At 34.6% G+C, this 12486-nt stretch overlaps 1 protein-coding gene across 5 annotated transcripts in view; it reads left to right on the top strand.

The window, feature by feature from the left end:
* Positions 1 to 11862, top strand: part of GASK1B (golgi associated kinase 1B) — a 41098-nt gene extending 29236 nt beyond the window's left edge. For all 5 annotated transcript variants that reach the window (XM_039876246.1, XM_039876243.1, XM_039876245.1 and 2 more), the window contains 2 exons: positions 8288 to 8514; positions 11302 to 11862. In XM_039876246.1, the coding sequence (XP_039732180.1) occupies positions 8288 to 8514; positions 11302 to 11509 (435 nt within the window). In that variant the 3' untranslated portion in view covers positions 11510 to 11862. The remainder of the gene's footprint in view (positions 1 to 8287; positions 8515 to 11301) is intronic.
* The last annotated feature ends 624 nt before the right edge of the window (positions 11863 to 12486 follow it).

Raw genomic sequence — 12486 nt, 5'->3', positions numbered from 1 at the left:
GTCAGAACTATTTCCATAATAAGGTTGAGACAGGCTTTATTTTATATCTATTTACCAACCCTAGGAGCATAGCAACAAATTCATTTAAAATGAGAAATTCTATATGTACATGGAAAAATAGTTTTTGAAAAGTTTAATTTAGTAAAGCAGAATTAATTTATTTTCTCTTTTTTCTAGCTTTATTGAAGTACAATTTACAAATACGATTGTATATATTTAAAGTATACAACGCGATGATTTGCTATGCATATACCTTGTAAAATATTTACCACATTCAAGCTAATTAACACATCCATCACCTTGTGTAGTTAGTTACCTTTGTGTGTGTGTGTGTGTGGTGAGAATGCCTAAGATCTACTCTGTTAGCAAATTTCAAATATACAATGCAATATTATTCACTGTAGTCTGATCCTTAGAACTTATATCTGAAAGTTTGTACTCTTTGACCAACATCTCCCCATTTCCTTCACCCCTCAGCTTCTGGCAACCACTATTCTATGCTGAAGCAGTAATTATTTTTAAATAACCAGTAAGTAGTCAGCATGTCAAAATTAATTAAATTTTTATAAAGAAAACTGATTTCTACAAAGAAGTATGAGTTTAAATAGCATTTGGATATATTCCATTAGATTGTGTTAATCTTTGTTGAAGAAATAAAAAGGAATGACACGTGTTAAAAATGGTGAGGCAGACTTCATTCAGGAACATTTTCATAGGCCTAGGGACCACTGCAATGGGATTTTACAGTGGGAGAGAGAGATTGTGCTCAACCCCGAATACAGCATGTGCAAGTGGGATTTATAGCAGAGTACGGGGTCAGTGAGTAGAAAATAACTAAGAGAAAACATCAGGGTCAAGAGAGTTCTGGGTAAACTGGACTAACCGGATTTCTGCTGAAGACAGTCCGGGTTTGCCTGAGGCCTGGTGGAAGATGAGGGGGATTCTGGGTAAGCCGACTTAGCAGGGTTCTGGCTACAACTAGATTTTATAAGAAAGTGCATAGACAGGCCTAAGGGAAGATTCAGAACACTGACTGAAGTTTGGTCAAGCAAAGAATCTTTGTCACCTTATTTAAAATTGTGTTTTAGTATAATCATTTGGTTTATATTTACTTATTTTTGTCAATTTTCTTATAATAAAATACTGTTAGAGGGGGAGATAAAATAGATAGAAATTCTATAAAATACTAAAAATTAATGTACATCAATTTAAGCAAAGTGTCCAATAACATTATTCCCGCAGATGTAAATGTATACAATTTTAGGCTTATTTACAACCCTATTTAATGTTAAATCATTACAAATGGTGTTTCATTTTATTGAAAGAAAGGATTTAAACAATTTACTTATATTAAAGCTATTTTATTCCTGTTTTAAATTTATTTGCTTAATATAAATCTATTCTGTAAATCAGAGTTTCATAAAATATAAAAATTATTGTTTTTCTTTAGTCTGAGTGCTCTCTATAAATTTTTATAGGAAGGTGGGTGTGCCTTTGGCAGAGGCTATTTTCATGCAGCTCTGCTTGTGCAGATTATAGAACGTGAATTTCTTTCTCTAAAAATAGATTGTCACTTGCCTGGTGACTCTCTCAAGAATCTCTCTATGCCAGAATGATGCTCGACTTCTCATACTTATTCAGAGGTGCAGTATATGGATTCTAAACATTGCATCTAGTGCTTGCTTCAGCAGCACATATACTAAAACATTGCATCTATAGAAATAGATCCAAATATATTATAGCATTAAAATGTTTTTCCTTATGATTCAGTGATGTGAAAGAAACTGGAGATTCTGCATTGAATTGGTACACACTGATAGTTATTTTTAAAAGTAGAATTCTAGTGCATTGGTGGTATAGGGCAAAACTGTTACTTACAGAGGCAGAGGCCCAAGGAGCCTATGCCCACTGTAGATCTATATATTGCAAACTATTTTTATTTTTCTCATTGTTCATGAACTGCTCTGCTAGTCACATTTGCATGCATGCTAATTTAACAGGTACCTGTTGCCATGGCAGCACAGAACAAAAATGAAATCTATTATCTTATGAGGTGAGAGTTCCCAAGTGATACAGGTGCAGGCTGGTGAGGCCTTTTTGCTTTGTATAGCTCCCAAAGTAAGAAGCTGGGTCTGTATTAACAAGTTCCATGGGCGCCGTGGGATTTGTCTTAAGTTGTTCTTCTTTGTGATCCTGCCTACCTTAATACATTTACTAGACTACAAGGATTCAACTCTACTTCCACTGATAACATGGCAACCATATAGTGGTTTACATAGAGACAAATCCATGTAGAAGAATTTTCCAATATTATTAGCTGATAAGTCCATGTGTTTTTGTGTTTCTCTGTACCTAGAGAGCGGCCGATAATGATAACAATTCTCACTGCCTTTTTGACTTTTTGAAATAAAGTAATTGCTGAAAATGTGACTTTTTTTCCTCTATGCATTTTCTAAAAACAAGATGTTCTATGAGACAACTGGTATTCAAAGAAAACTTCCAGAAACACTGCTAAGTATAGAAAAAATGTCCTACTGTTATTTCTGTCACATCTGTTTATTGTGTATTTATCAAATATTTATTACGTGCAAAGTGTTATGGTGGACTCTCTGTGGGATATAAAAGTTCATGGTCCATGGTTAGTGAAACTGAACCCACATAAAGAAACCAATCAAGGGCAAAGGACGAGCCCAAGCTGTTCCATTGTTTGCTCCCTTCCTATTTTTTTTTTCCCCAATTCCATTTACTAGATGCTACTTTTTAAAAAAAACATGTCTTAGTATGCCACCATTATTTTGTTTATTTGACCCTTCCCAGTATAAAACAGTATTTTGGAGGAGCTTTATAAATAGCCAAATACAAAGTGAACACCAACTTTCAGCAGAGTTCTTTCAATAATAAACATTTATCAGGTGCCTACTACTGTGTGGCATGCACTGGATGAGTTACTATGGTGAATTGTTAAATCTCACCATTTCACGTTTTGCTGCATAATTTAAACCTTCTCTGTACAAATTGCAATTTATTTGGTAAAGGTGCAGTTTTTAAATAGAAAAATAAATATCTTGGAAAGAGATGGTGAGAATCTTTAGATACTGATTTACCAAACTGGAAACACACACACACACACACACACGCACTTAAAGAGGTGTAGAAAAACAAAAGTAGAAAAATATACAGGGTTATATAATTTAACTAAAAGAATTGAATAAGAAAAATATTTGGATAAGGGCAACTCCCAGTCTGTGGTAAAAAGAAAATCTTCTTTAACTCTTTCTTCAGCTTCCAACTACATTCGACCTTGGTTCCCTTCAATTTTCATTCTTTTAGCATTTTCACCTGAGGCCTTGCTCCCTTGCCTTTTACCTTTCTTCCAACTCCACATGAGAAACTGAGAGTGAAACCTGAGGACACATCATATTTTTAAACATTTTCCTTATAGGCACCGTGCTCTTATTCACCTTTTGCTCCACCTGCCTTTATAGTCCCCTGACTGTCAACGTCAGAGTCTTGTTCTCTGCTACTCAAAGTGCAATTCAAGGACCCAAACCAGTTCATTCCAGCCCACAATAAGTTCAAAAGTTACAAGTAGACATTAAAAACTGATGACCATTTGGTAGAATAATTTTATCTATTGAATCTAATAAAATATTGGTATTCTTTCAAAACTTTCATTTCTGTAGTAATAAATTGTTTTATATTCATTTATTATTATTTATTTATTTATATTTTATTTTATTTTATTTTAACAAAGCAATAATCTACATGGATTGTAGAGCGAGGTGGAAGAAAAGACAAAAACACCTGGTCTTTCACTACTGTTTGAGAAGCACTGATCAAATATCGTCTCAGTTTCTCTAAAGATGTCTTTTGATTTCCTACCTTCATGCCTTTGCCTATTTTTTTAGCTAGCACTGCCTGTCTCTCAAAACCCCACTGTGATATCCTCTCCTTCATGAGTTTTTCTTTTACACTTACACTGACTCTTACACTGAAGTTCTTTGTAATTCTGCTGAAACCTTACAACTAGTATTTATTAAATGTCATGTTGTTTAACGTTCTACACAGATGCACTTGCTTGCAGTACCACCCTGGAGGCTGCATCTGAGAGATACAATCAGGATGGATAAAAGCGTGGACTTGGAAGACATAGACATCGGGGTTAAAATCCTAGTTCTGTCATTTATGAGCTGAGGGACCTGGGGTCGGTCAGCTAGCATTTTTGTGCCTCAGTTTCCTCATTTGTAAATGAGATTATTGGTAGCATCTACCTCTTAAGGTTGCTTTGAGGATTAAATGAAACAGTACGTGTGAAGCCTTAAGTGTAGAGTTTCTGGCACATAGTAAACATTCAATAAATGACTGCTCTTATTTTTTTTTTATTATTAATATTAGCAGCACTTTTAGATGAATTTTTATTGCCTTTGTTCAGGCATTGCCTGACATTAGTCATTTAATCACATTGTTTTGAGGAAAAAGAAGATATGAAGAAACTTCCGCAATTGCTCCAATATACCCATTTTTTGAAGACGGCTAGAATTGGTGGTGTTCAAAGGGTGGAAAGTCATTGGGTATCTGTAGATTTCTCATGAGCTTTGGAGAGCTAGTCACTGCAGCAGAGGCTTCCATGTTTAGGCACTGTGAGCATGACGCAAGTTACTCATCTGATACTTTTTCCTACAGGCAAAACTAACACTACCAAAAGGAAAATGGAATTTAAAAAAGAAACTTCAGAAGAAGGCAATATATCTAAAAATATACCCACCAACAAAAAAATTTGGCTGGAACACCTGGATTTTTCTGAGTATAATTTTAGTTAGGTAAACATTGAAAAGATATATTTTCCTAAAAGAGCTAAGAGTAATTTTGTGGAAAATGGTGGTTTGCAGTAATCTTCAGATTCAGAAGATCAATTTTGTTAAAGATTTTTCTTGTTTTAAAGAATGAGACATAAATTTGAACAAACTGCAGTAATGATTATCAACACTCACAGTCACTTAACTGACAACTTTTACCCTCAAATAGTCTTCTTTGTAGGATAATTATCTAAGAGCATGGACACTTAGACGTGAACTACAGTGCTAATCATGCAAAAGTTAAATGAAATGATTATTTTAATAAGTGTATAAACCATGTTAAAGATTCCTACCTATTTAAAATATGCTTTTTTAGGCTTTAAAAATAGGTTAAACACAAGTAAAAATAAGCAGAATTATATTCAGTATGTAACTAAATTAAATACCAAGCAAAATGCCACTAAATTTAAGGAAGTGGATTATGGTTTTGTGGTCAAATTATTTTGGGTATATTGAATGTGAATTCAAAAGGAAGACTATATACAAAATTCTGAGAAGAGGTAGGTGGCAAGATTTAAGATCTATTTAAGCCCTTGTTAGACAAGAGCAATAATATAAAGACATAATTTACCATAGTTTGATGATGAGAAAAACAAAGTAAAACCCAGATTTGAGGCTTTACAAACTCATCAGTAGGTGTACACACACTCACTCAATACATGTGAACATACACATCAAGTACGTGTGTAGATTTGAATAAAAGGAGTGGCAAACATTTTCTGGAAGAGAGGTTGAGTTGAATATACACGTTTTCAATAAAAGGGTCTGTTAGACTTGCATGGCACAAGTCTGTCAGGGAAGTGGTGAAATCATCACAGACTGTTGAGTGATTCAAAATTAGATCAGATGAAGCACTTTAAAAAAACCTTGTAGGAAACAATCTAATGTTGGGAAGGCAATAAAAAGATGACTTAAATTGGTCTTTTCCACCTCTAATTTTTAATGCTTTTTATGTAGTTTAAAAATAGAAAAGTATAGTATTTATGGAAGTAAGTACTACAGTTAGGGCCTAAACTCTAAAGTGCTTATTATTTAACATTAATATATACATGACTCATATGGCTATGTTTTAGAAACAACAGAAATGTAGTTATATATCTTGGTCCTTTCCCAACAATGAAAATGGAGCTTAGGGTTCAGAGCAGTATTTACGAAGTGGATGGTAGATTTGTCCATAAGGCTTAAGCTCTAAACACATATATCCAATATAACAGACTGTGATCTTGTAGTCAGAATTAAATAGGATTTAATGCTTTTCCCATATATAATGTGATTATAACTGATGTAAATATTGATGATGATGATGATGATGACAAAATGGCATATCCTTTAAGAAGTATTAACTAATATATATTTTAAAAAGGGAGATTGAGAAGCTGCTGAGAAGCAGCTTCCAGAAGAGTTATTTTTCATGTTCTCCCTTTACCCTGATCTTAAGTGAAATAACTGGCAATCAGATGCAATGACTTTATATCATTTGATTTCTCATATTCAAAGGCAGTCAAGATAGTGTATAAATGAATGAAATCAAGTAGAAAAGCCTCAATAAATTTTTCTCATAGTTTCTAATTTAAACTTTTTTCATTTAACCTATAGTGATTTGCTTGGGGCACTCTTGTTCACCGTTGGGGAACAAGAAGTGCAAGCAAATGCACTACAACCGGCGGTGGAGACTTCCTCTTTCCTGCAGTTGGCCTATGTGACCTTTTGGTAAATCATTGATTAGACTTATGAGCCCATGGATCAGCTGCCTGGAACCAATCCTGACAGAGGCCTTCCTTATCTGTAAATTGTTTTTAGACCAGCAGTGCTCTCTCTGAGCTGTCCAAATGCTTTAGTGGCTCACTGACCACCCCTGCCCCATGTGACTGGTTTTATATAATCTTCATAGGAAATTTGTTTTGCTAACTTCTCTTATGATCTCTGCTTCTCTAAGTATTCTATTTGATACAAAGTCTACTTACATGCAGAAAACAGAGAGGAAGTTCATTTGCCCAGTTCTTAGAGTTTGCTGTGATTGTGAGGCACAATTAAATGACCACTTTATTTTCCTCTGGAAATGGTGGTGGTGGGGAGGTGCTGGCCATGAGCAATGTCTTTCTTGGTGCCTAGCCCACTGGTAGGTGGTAGAAGATATTTAGTAAATTTTTGTTGGATGAATGAATGAACGATCATTTCAAAGGTGGCTAAATTTTGGTACTACTCTTTCTGCGTTCCTTTCTTTGCAACTAGTCTCCTAGAGTGGCCAGCCCCAAGGGATCTGCAAAAACACAGGAGAAAGAGAAAGGATGGGGATTTAGTGCCACAAGAATAAAAGTGACATTCTGTATGTAGCCACCTTTTGAATCATGAGCATATGTACAATCTTCCACTAGCCTTAAACTATTCAACATGACGTATTGGGGAAAAAATCATGGAATTTTGGAGACAGACACATCTGTGTCTAAATCTTAACTTTCCTATTAACTAACATTTTATCCAAAGCAGATTATTTAACCCCTCTGAGGCTCAGTTTTCCTTCATTAAAATGGAGAGATTGCCTTTTGCCTCCAAAGCTTGTTTTGAGCTAAATCACTTCATATCGTGTATATGTGTGTCTCAACAATGGTAATAACAGTTTTCATTTCTTGAGTATCTTCTAGATGCCTGGGTATATAAATATTTTCACTAATATTTAGTATATAAATATTTTCACTAATCTTCCCACTAACTCTTCAAGGTGAGTAGTGTCTTTCTCACTATACAGGCAATTAAATTGAGAGTAATGTAAAGGAACCTATATAAGGTCACAGAGCTAACAAGTGTGAGAGCAGAGAAGTGACTTTAAATTTATCTAATTCCTGAGCCCGGGTTTTAATTTACCCTGATTAATAAATATTATTTCCTTCCTTGCCCAAAGAAATGGAAATTACACTATTTTCCCTTTTCTAATTAATCTTTGTTTACCCTCGTCTGTATGGTAGTAGCTCTATTTCCTATAGTAAACCCCAATAGGCCCAATAGTTTTGCTCATTTGAGCCACTGAGATAACTCAGGTTTTCTATGACCCAACCCAAGGGAGAAAACAAATTATAGCCTTCTGGATATGTAAAAGTACAGCAGTTTCTACCTTCTGTCATGAATAGGGTCAGAGATTCTTCTGGCTGTGCATATACATGTGATGTCAGTGGGAACTTTGAATATTAAGGGTGGAGATGCCTAACTGTCTTTGGAGCTGTTAGCAGAAGCTGGAAATGCTTATAACTATAGCTGAGTCAGAAGAATATGAACCTTGGACTTATTCTCACAGTTGCCTTTAATTAAACGAGCCTGGCCCTATTAGATTTTGGCAAGTCAGCTATTCAGAAAGCACTAGCTTTCTGGAAATCTAACTTTCTCAAGTTTTGTTTCTACTCAGTTTCTTGGATTTTGTTTTTGTTTTCCATTGTCAGATTTATAATCGCTTAGATACGAATTGCTGTGGATTCAGACCTCGAAAGGAAGATGCCTGTGTACAGAATGGACTGAGGCCGAAATGTGACGACCAAGATTCTGTGGCTCTAGCACACATTATCCAGAGAAAGAATGACCCAAGGCATTTGGTCTTTATCGACAACAAAGGTTTCTTTGACAGAAGTGAAGATAACTTAAACTTCAAGTTGTTAAAAGGCATCAAAGAGTGAGTTTTATGATGGAGTAACATATGTGATATATCAGATTTGTATTAAATAAGTAGTAAAGTTTTGAAAAAACTCACATCCTATATTTGATTGATTTAACCCTTGAAATGAATTTTAGATGTAGAATCTGGGAGTGGAGGGCCAGAAAATGGAAACGAACCCAAGCGGAACAGGACAAGAATGCCCCCAGGGTGCCACTGTCACCAAACTACAAAGCTCCTGGCTACATTTTACCTCCATCATGTTGATTGGCCCTCACCGTGAAAATCCATGTCGATTACGCTGGAAGCATGCAAGAATCTCTAGAATAGGAACTGGCAAAACAGGGATAAACAGGCAGCAGAGGCTCCATTACTAGAGCATGGGACAGGGGAGCTAACAGACATGTAGATATTGACATGGCAGGATGTCTAAAGGCATAATAAGCTCAAGTGACTTTAATAAATGTGGCGAAAAAATTAGTCAGCTGAGTAGAACACTATCCAAGGACAGCAGCTGTTTAATTCAGATAGGAGGGTTTTTGAACATTTGGAAATACTTCCAGTAGACATAGATTATGGGAGAGAGTATCTTGAATTTACATTTAATGGAAAAAAGGAAACTAAGACAGTTGATAGTGACTGTAGAGTCTGAACTATTCAACCTGCTCTAGAGACTGAGGCTAGATTTAAGGCCTCACCTGTAGCCACTCTTCACAGTCTTCCTACCTTAGTCAGAAATCAGAGTGACTAAGAAATGAGATTTGAAAATAGAGGAGTGAAATAGTAAAATGTTAACCAGCTGTGTGAAGATAAGTGCTGGCTGGAAAGCACATGAGCAGCTCTAAAAGTCCAGTAATTTTTTGCAGTACATGTGGTGTGCATGCTGTTGCGATTACTTCTGCTAATAATACTCTGAAGAGTACAATAGTTCTGAGAATTATTGCTGAGAATTAGGTAATGTGAATTTTATGTACTTTTAACCCTAGAGACATTGAGAGTTTCATGAGCCCCAATTTCATGAGTTTTTGCCATGTTTTGCCCTGTTAATACCTGCTCCTCACATTTCTTTGTAGATTGAAGGTAGACTATACCTTCAATCTTCTCTCTTCTAGGTGTCTAAACTAAGGAAATTTTATGTGTAAGAAAATTTGCACACCTAAGGCATTATTTTGGAGTTGATATTATGGCATCTTCTTAAATCCCTAAATTTTCTCTTAGAATTAAGAGTACCTGTCCATCCATTCATATAAATATAAATACTGTTTTATTTATGCTTTCAAAGAAGATTTAACTTTAAATACATTATGAGGAGTAATGAGTTTAGTTAACTCATCTTTGAATATGTAATTTACACATCAGAAAACAAAAACAATGACTTTGCTAACCCAGATTTATGCGTAGAATAATCCTATTAATCAAATCAGTATAATGCAAAGACAAATAATTTTTTGATTTTCCTTTATGAAATAACTCGGCACTAAAGAGATCCCTGGTTTTAAGAGTTTCGTCTCATACATTCTGCCACAGCTAAATTAGTTGAAGGGCCATAGAGTTTTTAAATCATGAGTTGTTAATACTGCATAGAGCAAAAATGCTTACTTAATTAATACTATGGCTACTAAATTACATACTGAATGTCTTCAGGGAGCTCAGAACACCTTATCAGCATTATTTAATTCCACAGTTACTTAGACTCATTAAGCACAGCCAGCTCTGTGGCCTTTGGGCTTTCTGCAGCCTCAGAAGTGCGGGGGCACCTGGATCCCTTGCATTCAAGCCCCCTGAGTGCTTTCCACAACTTGCTCCATTGAAATTTGGAAAAGGTGCTTAGAAGGCTTGAAACTTCTGGCAAACTGCACTCGATACCAGTATATATTCTTGATTTAGTTTTTACAATATTTTCACAATATTTTCACCAGCATTTTAATGAAAGCTGGGAGAGGCCAAATTAGTCATTCAGCAAAATATTACTAATGATTTGGATCCAGAAATTTTACTAAGTCCTCTAGATAACATATGTGCTAGACCCCTGGCCTTAGTCTTTCTATATGAAGAGCAGAAAGCACAATATACTTTCTTAAGGTCATTCAGTAAGGATCCTTCTAAATTAGCCCTACATTTTCCAGAGAGATGGTTCGTTGTAGAATGCCCTGGCTCTAAAATCTGCCTTTTGCTAAGTTTATTTGAAAACAATTTAGTTTCCAGTTTGATAAAATGCTCCCAGATCCTCAGAATGCCTGAAATATAAATCTGAATCAAGGACAATTCTTTACTTAATTGGGCATTTTGTTATGATTCTTTTCCTTTTTACTACATATATTTTGTATTATTTCACATTAAATTTAGTCCTGCAACTTCTGCTCAGGAAGGGAACTTGATGGAAATTGTTAGCATTTTGCTTCTCATATTTTCTTTCATGAAACCTTACATTGACACTTATGAGAATACTATTCTCCTTGACAGATTAAAGTGGCTTCCATGGGTGAAATGGAGTTTAAGATTGAGGAAAGTATTTTTCCTGGAATAACAGAATCCTTTTTCATTCTGTGCCTCTCTTTGCCTACATATAATGACTTTAAGTAATATGTTAGCATGTCATGTTCTCAATGGTATTTAGTTCCCTTGTAACATATTATTCTAGTATATTTATTAAGAGAAGTATCTGCTTGACAGTGACAAAATGTTTTGATTCTCAAGGTACTGTTTGATGATGTGATTTATGCCAGATTAATGAAGGAAAGAGCAGTTGGGTAAGGCATATTTCCAAATAATTACTAAGAATAAAATATCATTTTATCTTTTCAGGTTTCCTGAATCTGCAGTTTCTGTTTTGAAGAGCCAGCACTTACGGCAGAAGCTCCTTCAGTCTCTCTTTCTTGATAAAGTTTATTGGGAAAGTCAAGGAGGTAGACAAGGAATTGAAAAGCTTATCGATGTAATAGAACAAAGAGCCAAAATTCTCCTCACCTACATCAATGCACATGGGGCCAAAGTATTACCTATGAATGAATAATAAAAAGATGTCCTGGCTAGAGTACTAGATACATTTGTGTGTTTTTGTTTTTAAATCAAGTACACAAACCTCAAGTCCTTTTAGAAATGAGGCAATGTAGATTAATACATAAAATAAATGAATTTAATCAAGTGTATGTGACTGGCCTGAGCACTATAAGCCTACTTATAAAGAAAAACATACTCCTCAAAAAGTTTGCTTATATTTTTTTACTAACATCATGTCATGTGAGTCTCAACATCTGATTGCAGAATATATGCAATTATTATTCTAACTAGCTTTGTAAAACATTTGTCATGTTGTTTAACAGAACAGTATAAACTGACTCCTTTAATAAATTATATTTATGCCATTTTGCTCGTCTGACCAAATACTGATGGGAATGATTCTTGACATTTTTTTGTTGTTGCCAATTAAAACAAAGTAGTCCCAGCACTTACCTAACTCTACAAAAGAAAACTGAGGCACATGATCTGCAAATACATTAGTGCATACAATGATTCTAAATAGAAATGGTGAGTTATTTGCAAAACAATCAGTGTATATTTTATTGTATCTATAAATAATCAGGCATTTCTGTAATTCTGAGCAACGAGAATCACATATTCCATTCCTTTTTAGAAATTTATTTCGTCAGCGTAGAAATCCAAATTTGACAATTTATACATTAGGTAGTTTACTCTCTCAATTTTGGTACAATTTATGTCTAGTGGCTTAGAAATTAAATAATTTTAAGGTATGAAGTTACCTATTTGAAGCTATACTTATAGAGTATCTTTTTTAAAATGGAGGCTCTTTTTAAACATTTCGTTAGTTTTAAAAAGGATGAACTATAAATTCTGTACATTTCATTAATAATAGTGATTTCTTTAAATTCGTTAAGTGTAATTACGTTTAAACTAATTTAATTGATATTGCCTAGATAATGACAATAGGACCAGATATTGAGTGTGTTTGAATATATTGTTTGGCTTATT

The sequence above is a fragment of the Pteropus medius genome, unplaced genomic scaffold (assembly GCF_902729225.1).
Source record: "Pteropus medius unplaced genomic scaffold, Ma_sr-lr_union100, whole genome shotgun sequence".
Lineage (NCBI taxonomy): Eukaryota > Metazoa > Chordata > Mammalia > Chiroptera > Pteropodidae > Pteropus > Pteropus medius.
This window is presented reverse-complemented; position numbering and strand designations above follow the sequence as displayed.